General features: G+C 42.8%; 5 protein-coding genes across 5 annotated transcripts; 3 read left to right on the top strand and 2 right to left on the bottom strand.

Moving 5' to 3' along the window:
* Nucleotides 1–139: 139 nt before the first annotated feature.
* On the top strand, nucleotides 140–760 carry BDR25DRAFT_226696 (uncharacterized protein; the record flags this gene model as incomplete). The annotated part of the gene is made up of 1 exon (XM_033685220.1): nucleotides 140–760. A coding segment is annotated over one exon (621 nt), but the record flags the coding sequence as incomplete, so codon positions are not given.
* Nucleotides 761–1,057: 297 nt separating this feature from the next.
* BDR25DRAFT_343225 (uncharacterized protein) lies at nucleotides 1,058–1,940 on the top strand (the record flags this gene model as incomplete). Its single annotated transcript, XM_033693809.1, has 2 exons — nucleotides 1,058–1,099; nucleotides 1,159–1,940. The coding sequence occupies exons 1-2, from the start codon at nucleotides 1,090–1,092 to the stop codon at nucleotides 1,938–1,940; spliced, it is 792 nt and encodes a 263-aa protein (XP_033546773.1). The 5' UTR covers nucleotides 1,058–1,089.
* A 976-nt stretch (nucleotides 1,941–2,916) lies between these two features.
* Nucleotides 2,917–3,828, top strand: BDR25DRAFT_343226 (uncharacterized protein; the record flags this gene model as incomplete). The annotated part of the gene is made up of 3 exons (XM_033693810.1): nucleotides 2,917–2,962; nucleotides 2,996–3,289; nucleotides 3,335–3,828. The coding sequence occupies 3 exons, from the start codon at nucleotides 2,917–2,919 to the stop codon at nucleotides 3,826–3,828; spliced, it is 834 nt and encodes a 277-aa protein (XP_033546774.1).
* A 395-nt stretch (nucleotides 3,829–4,223) lies between these two features.
* Nucleotides 4,224–4,517, bottom strand: BDR25DRAFT_153948 (uncharacterized protein; the record flags this gene model as incomplete). Its single annotated transcript, XM_033683943.1, has 1 exon — nucleotides 4,224–4,517. A coding segment is annotated over one exon (294 nt), but the record flags the coding sequence as incomplete, so codon positions are not given.
* A 674-nt stretch (nucleotides 4,518–5,191) lies between these two features.
* On the bottom strand, nucleotides 5,192–6,026 carry BDR25DRAFT_303984 (uncharacterized protein). The gene is made up of 2 exons (XM_033690115.1): nucleotides 5,776–6,026; nucleotides 5,192–5,711 (listed from the first exon to the last, which is right to left on the bottom strand). The coding sequence occupies exons 1-2, from the start codon at nucleotides 5,971–5,973 to the stop codon at nucleotides 5,688–5,690; spliced, it is 222 nt and encodes a 73-aa protein (XP_033546776.1). The 5' UTR covers nucleotides 5,974–6,026; the 3' UTR covers nucleotides 5,192–5,687.
* Between the last annotated feature and the right edge of the window lie 2,049 nt (nucleotides 6,027–8,075).

Here is an 8,075-nt window from a genome sequence, read left to right on the forward strand (position 1 = left end):
GGGGGGGTTTAGGGTTAGGTACCGGTACTTATCTTGCAACCCCCTCAGTCGCCGCAGCTCCGGTCTTCCTCACTTCGCCAAAAGTTGATCGGGACGGGAATCCTGAGTCAAGATCTCTCTATCGAGTCTCCGTGGTCCTGGTGGCCGAGTTGTTCTTGGGATTGGGCCCGATCGACACTATGGGCTCGGCGGCCCGTTCACTTCTGTACGCGAATACCTCCGAGCGCATATCAGATCCTCACTCATCGCCCTCGAAAAGCAGCAAGCCATTGAAGAATATAAAGAGAAGTTTCTGGATCGTATCAGGGACTTTGTCGGCAATCACCTGCACAATATTCCCGCCATCGTCGAGGACATCCCCATCGTCGCCATGCACGCGGACATGGGCCCTCATAACATCATTGTGTCCAGCGAGACACACCCCGAGATACAAGCGGTCATTGATTGGGAATTCGTAGCCAGCGCACCATATGCATCGCTCCACCGAATTATTGAGATGCTCTTCCGCAAGCCTGCTTCCAATGGATTTGGCCCGGAGTACGAAGGCGCTGATGAACTCCGCGAAGCTTTCTGGGCAACTATCCCTGACTGGAAGCAGTGGGACCAGAGCGAGACGACACAAGCGTTCCTGGAGTGGTTCAGGTTCGGCCTGTTCATGAAGCCTGAATGGAGGCCGAAAGACTTACCCAAGGACGAGAGACAGGACTTTTGGCGGGAAAACATTCGGGTTGTTGAAGACATTTTAAAGAAGTATTCGTAGCAGTGCTCGACATAGTACTGCTGGTATGACTGCTGCATGGTTCGTTCGGCCTTCGACGTCTGTTCTCTCTCTATGTCGGTTGTGGTGGTCCTTGAGACTTTCCTGAGGAAAGAAGCTCAGATATGTTCGAAGTGTGGATATGTTCCCGTTTCGGAGTCCGCTAACGGCCCAACACTAGCCACAATCACTGTCATTTACGGCGGACTGTTAGCTGGTGAAGGGAAAAAACTAATCGCCAATTTGAAAATTCTTTACCCCGCACGTAATTGTAGCCTTTAGCTACTTACAACTTTATAATTATTTTATACACGTTCATACATGTTAATTTTATGATGCCTAGTAAGCGTCTTCTAAATAGTTACATCGTACAAGTGCTTACTGATATGGTGGCGACGTAGGAGGACGTCCTAAGATCAACCTTGAACCGTACCAACTCCATCTACTTGGGCTTTTCCATGAAGGTGTTACATACGCGCAGATGGCTACTTACCTTCTTGAAGAGTTTCAAGTCCGTGTTACTTCTCGTACGATTAAGCAGCGGTTCCAAACATGGAATGTAAGGCGACGCCTTCCTGCTGAGGTTGAGGATGGAGTCAAGAATCAGATCCAGGTGCTGTTCTTTGAGGTTGGGCTTGAAGATTCAGATATGCTTCATGTACTGCATAATGAAGGCTTCCAAATTGGAAAATATACGCTCGTACGACTTCGATTTGAGCTTGGATTACGCAGAAGAGTGCGAGGTGTTGAACAGAGCCAGCAAGCGGATGAGCTCGTACAACAACTCGTTGGTCAAGAGCTAGAGAAAGGTGTCATTGATGGGTATGGGCGAGGGTATCTTTATACACACTTTCGTCAACGTGGCCATATTATCGCACGGGACCGGTTATTTCGCATCTATCGTACGATGAACTATGAGGCAGTAGAGCGCCGCAAGCGCGACCTGCAGCGACACCGTGGGGAGTATATTGTTCCTGGCCCAAACTTTATCTGGTCTATCGATGGCTATAGTAAGCTGAAACCGTACGGCGTAGAGATCTATGCATGTATTGACGCGTACTCACGATACATTGTATGGATTTATGTTGGAATCTCTGCCTGCACTGCTGTTAGCTGCCTTCGCCAGTTTCTTAAGACACTTAAAGAAACAGAGCAGCAACCACGTTTTGTACAATCTAATTAAGGGACAGAGACAGTTATGCTAGCAGATGCTCATCACCAGCTTCAAAGGTTTGCAGAGCCTGAGCTTCCATTTAATTAGTGCTACCTCTACAGCACAAGTACATCAAATTAGCGGATTGAAGCTTGGTGGCAGCAACTCTTAAAGGGCCTTCTCTTTCGTTAGCGAGTTAGTATTTTGTACAATACCTATTACCCTATCTTACTTTAAGCAGGATTACTTCCACTACCTTCAGACCCAAGGCTTCTTCTTAAAAGATAGCTTAGCTGATCAGCTTGCTATCTATGCTATATATATTCCTATACTTCGTGAGGAACTATATAGCTTCGTACGACTATGGAACGCACATTCAATTCAAAGGCAGAAGAACTGTCTAAACGGCGTAGTTGGGAAGCCTTTTATGCTCTATCACCATCCCGGAGCCCATGTCCAGAACTGGGCTCTTTCATTTAATGCTAATCAGCTTCGTACGATTAAGAGAAGGGTTAACAGTTGGGATATAGATGCCTACCTCCCACAGGATACGCTTTAGTGGTGCAATGGGGTACTGGATTCGCTTAGATTTGACAGCGTAGCTGCAGCTCGCTCTAACTTTCAGGATCGTACAACACTATATCTAGATGTTTATCTTCAGCTTCAAGCAAAAGCACAATACCATATCCAGAACAGTCTTCAGCCTGTACTGTCTCTGCTCGAGTCACCTGTTGGAGCGTGGAATTAGCAGGTAAGGTTTCGTACAATGTGCTTAATATAAGAGTATCTAATTTAACTAGGGCAATCAAGACACAGTTTGAGATGTTGATCTTAAAACTGACCCTAGTGAGGAGATGCCTATTAATCCTAATCTAGCTTAGTAGATTCGCGTAGATGCAGTGACTAAGCCTCCATCCTTCCCACAGTACGTTTAAATTTTCCATAGTTTCTTCCTTAGTTCTTTCTTTAGTTCTTTCCCTTGTACAACGTACAATCTATTGTCACTATGAGTGCCCAAGATAAGTTTTGTCCTACTACAGGACAGTCTCATAGTAAGCAGTCTGCTAAATACAAGTTTTGTCCAGACTGTAGCGTTCGAATTCGACCTCTCACACCTACACGAATCGTACGAGACGAAGAAGAGATAATCTGTCTGGAGGATACACCTGAGAGCGCGAAGAAAGGAATGTTTATCTCTTCTGTACGAGCTGCTTCACGTACACCAGCAGAATCAGCACGTCAGCAGTCAATCCAGCGTACATCTTCGCTTCCTGTTCGAGGCCATACAACAGCCAAGCTCTCTATTCTTGTGATCCTCTGCTTCGTACAATATGAGGTGATTAATAAGCGCAAGCGAATTGATAGTATTGAACAGCCACGTACGATACCCTCTTGTATATTAGCTAATATCTAATACATAGTAGATCGGACCCAGATACAGCTTCAGAACGCGCCTCTTACAAGCCATACTGAGTTTGTTAAGAACAGCCTCCTCAAAGAGCTCGTACGATTTGATTCCTCAATCACTGAAGGCTATTCTGAACCATATCTTGTCGCAGATGTTGGCAAAGATTATGTCACACATCTTCCAAAGAGTGCTGAGGATTATCGTACAATTAAGGACTTGCTAGAAAGTGGATACTTCAAGAAGGGCAACCAGGGCACGACTCTGTACCTAGTATATGAGGCAACTATAGTAGCTCAGGATGAGATCTTTTCGTACGAACCCCCCACCAAGCAGACTAAGGTCAAGAAGGAGAAGAAGCCAGCAAAGGGGAAGAGGGTCAAGCAGGAATCAAGCTCTGTCAAAAATGAAGAGGATGGAGAAATGCTTTCGTACGATCGTAAGCGGGCACTGTCTCAGCTATCTGATGTTGATTCTCAAGTGCCCTATCAGCTTCGCAGTATCAAGAAGTAGTATGTCTTGTACGACAATTCAATTCATTTCTTCTATCTACTAGCCTGGTTTGGTTTCACTGTTTAACAGCTACTCGTCCCAGTCACCGCGCAGAGGTACAGGCCTTGACTGAGTGCTACGGACATCCCCACATAGCTAGGTGCCATAGACAACCCCTATGGCTAGGGCGCCCCACTGCCCTTAAAAGAAATATTGTACGTACCTTAAGCCAGAACTATCGCATTATCAGCTGAAGCCCCAGCAGGTTCATCCTCAATAAGGATAGGCTGCCACCGCGAACCGTCACCAGCACCACCAATCCCTAGGTTGTAGCCCAAACGCAGAGGTCCACCAGCTAGCTCATCATCACCCCCTTCTCTTACAGAGCAGCGACTAGCATGGTCACGCCATTTGCAATTGCCACATGCTCCGCCAAAGTGCCCCTCAGCGCGGCGGCACTCTGGGAACAGTCGTGGGCCCGAGACAGCGCCATGGCATGCGCTGCACAGGTTGTCCACTGCCCTTCCGCGAGATTGTATGAGGATGGCGTTGATGTACAAAGGCCTGTGCGAAGCTATTTGATAAGGGGATATACTGCCATATATAAACTCCACATCCTGCCCTGGAAGGGCTAGCAATGCACGGGCCTGTGGACTATGAGCCAGTGGGGCCAGCTGCTGCTGTCCTACATGTAGGACGGGATTGACATTGGCGCCGGCTTGGTTGGCAGCGGCGACGGCGGCATTGTAGAGAACAAGAGCCCTATTTCAAGTGTTAGCTTCGTACAACAAGAGCGATTAGGATACTGCAGGCTTAATGCCTACATTGTTGTTGTTGTTGTTGTTGTTGTTGTTGCTGCTGCTGCTGCTGTTGCTGTTGCTGCTGTTGCTGCTGTTGTTGCTGTTGTTGCTGTTGTTGCTGTTGTTGTTGCTGCTACTGCTGTAGTAGTGGTGGATGTGGAAGAGTGGTGGTGGCGGTGAGTATCTACAATTATCGTACGACGCCGTAGTGAAGGCAGTCGCCATGGAGGGCAGTCGCGATACAGTCACGTGAAACGACCCTTCACTCCTTAGATCTTTAAAAAACATCGTACAAATGCGTTATGGTATGTTTTGCCTAGTAAAATACTATAGTGTTTCATACCCAAAATGCTCCTAAGCGATTGGCGATTAGTTTTTTCCCTTCACCAGCTAACAGTCCGCCGTAGTCATTGGTCTTAGCATTTGCGTGGCGCTGTTGCCGAGTCAACCAGAGCGACCAGCTTCTAACCCGCGATCAGTCTGCGCGACAGCCATCAGTCATCGAACGGAGAATGCCGACCGGTCTCAAGCCTATGGGTGTGCCTTGTGCTCACTCTAGCTATTCAAGTAACTGCTTAGCCTTGTATATCTATTACTTTGTCCCCTGCGTCTTTAAACCACGTTTCCAACGTACAGGAGCCTTCTGGAGATATGAACCGTGCAACCAAAAACCATTCATCTGAGCATTTCGATTTGGTCAGTGAAAGAGACGCTTCCAGCACTCTGAATCCAAGTTCAATGCCCTTCCAGGATGAGTATCCCAGATCATGCGACCATCCCTCTTTGAAGACTCCAAGCCCGTGTCGAATAAGCGGTAATCAGTTAGTGCATATGAGGCAGAGTTGAGCTGCCGTGGCCATCCAGAATCAGCATCCTCCAACGATCGTCTAACACAGCCGTCTCAGGCAGAAATACCCGCTCTAACCACTCAGCTCCTATCGCATTTTGATTTCCAGCCATTCTCAGAGGTTGAGTACAGCCAGTCAGGTATTATTGTTGGAAACCAGGTACTCTGTAGGTTCTTCCCCTTGAATATAACTGCAGGGCGCGGTTCCTTGCCGGAGGCCGACACACACGCAATTATCGATGCCCACTCGCGGTTCTCTAGAGACTGATGGTAAGACTTCTTCTTTTGACTACTCGCGAGGACTCTGGTGTTGGCACATACACCGAGGGCCTTCCCAGTCTCATCCATATTCCATGTGTCCTCAGCCTGTATACACAGCCTCGTACGAACCCTCTCAAAGGGCTCAAGAAACGCGCGTATCTGTACTAGAGTTGCCCCCTCAGGCCGGACAGCCTCAATCTTTCGTCCGACAACGGATGCGACGCGTGGGTTGTCTTGCATGAGCTGAGAAGGGGTCATATGGTAAGCGAATTAACAAGATACTAAGAACCAAACAAAGTGGACTGCACGAGTGTATTGTAAGGTCTAAGGAGCTTGATAGAGCTCTGGGCTGACTATATACTGTACGAGAAAGGAGCTATGCCTAATGAGTGAATAGTGCAGTACATGGGTATGATATCGCGTGAGACACGTGCGACACACCCCCCTAGCTTTAACAAAGTAAATACTAAAGCAAAGCTGTATAAAAATAACTAATAAACTGTAGGTGTACAGTAGTGCACTTAAAAGTGTAAAATAGTAAAAAAGAAATTTATAAGCTTAAGCTTTAAAGCTAATATTAGTAGAGTAAGCCTTTAAAGCATTACTTATGTAACGGCACAGGCAAGATAATGGGTCCGAATGCGGTAGGAATCCACTCAGAGGCATATGGGAGTGTGTGGGGACTCTGAACCTGGGAATGCCATTAACACCTATAGGCCTTGTACAAAAGGATATTAGAAAACTACTAAGCTAGCTACAAGGGCAAGGTGCAACTAAATACATAAGGGAATAAGAGTACAGCAGAGGGCAGGGCAGAGTTAGGGCTAGGTTAAGGTTAGGGCTAATATAAGGGCCTTCTAGAGGTTCTAGGCAACCTAATAATTTATAAGAATTAAGTTAAAGTTAAAGCTAATAGAAAAACTTTTTAAATAGGTTCTAAGTAACTTAAGATAGAATAAAAATTATTACACTACTCTTCTCTCTATAGACTAATAGTCTCTATTAGTAGTAATTATAGTATAAAGCATTGCTATTACAACTTCTGCCTTTCTAAACTAAAACTAGTCTAATTTAGCTAGGTGTTCTTACTAAGTATTCTTTTACACTACTAGTAGTGTCCTTTAAACTTAAACGCTACGCATGCAGTTATTAATTATTAGAGTAGTAAGTGTAGTTTATTAATTAAAGCTAATTTAAATAAGATAATAAAGTCTTTTATATAAGTCTTTTTTTTAAATTATACACTATAAAGTAAGCTACTATAGCTTTAAAAAAGTTTACCTAGGTATGTTTAAAACTATAATTTAGTACTTATAAGCTAAGAGAAAGCTTTTTTTATAAGTAAAAAAACTAATCTAACTAAAATACTTTTTCTATAGTTTTTAATTATTTGTCTAATATATCTAGATAGTTCTAGAAATTCTTTAGCTTTCTTAACTATTATAGGTTTTAGCTATTCTAAGACCTTTTATATCTTAGCTAGGTTAATTTTAATTTTATTACTATTAATTATAAACCTTAGGCATTCTATTTCTATAACATATAATTTATATTTAGATAGTTAAAGATAAAGTCTATATTTTTATAATTTGTCTAAGACTTTTTGTACCTTCTATACATAGTCTTCTACAATGTCTTTTATGTAGATGAGAACGTTATCTAGGTATACTAGCGTAAAAACATTATGGTATAAGTTTAGAGCTACGTTAATAATTTTTTAAAATATTACTAAGGTGTTTATTAGTCTAAATAGTATTACTAATAGCTTATATAATTTCTATAAAGTATAAAAGGCTGTTAGCTATTTATTTTTTTCTTTTATTTATATCTTATTAAACTTATCTTATATATTAAACTTTACAAAGTACGTAGTTTCTTTTAACGTACTTTACAGGCAAGTTGCTTACACACCTAAGTTACTTACTTTTACTAAGACCTTACTAAACTACCTTTTCTACACTAATGCATTCCCTACAACACTACTTAGATGCGCTAAAGAACATTAGATATAGCTTACACTCTAAGCTTTTAAATAAGACATAAAACTTTTAAAGAAATATGCTACAGCTATATATAAAGTTCTATAAAAAATAATAAATAACTATAGCGCTAGACAACCTTTACAAGCTAATTCTACAGCTAAATTATAAAGGCTAGGTAATAAAAAAAGTAGGTAATTATTAAGACTATACTTAAGCTATATACATAAGGAATTTCCTCTTAAATAGCATTTATAGCTAATATAGCTAATTCTTTACATGCTAAGCGTAATCTAGGCTATGTTTATATAAACTAGCCTAGTATGTTTATAAAGTGTTATTTAAAGCTTAAAGTAAAGTTTTAAGTGTAAGTATAGTTAA

This window comes from Lindgomyces ingoldianus, assembly GCF_010093535.1.
Source record: "Lindgomyces ingoldianus strain ATCC 200398 unplaced genomic scaffold BDR25scaffold_18, whole genome shotgun sequence".
NCBI classification, from domain to species: domain Eukaryota; kingdom Fungi; phylum Ascomycota; class Dothideomycetes; order Pleosporales; family Lindgomycetaceae; genus Lindgomyces; species Lindgomyces ingoldianus.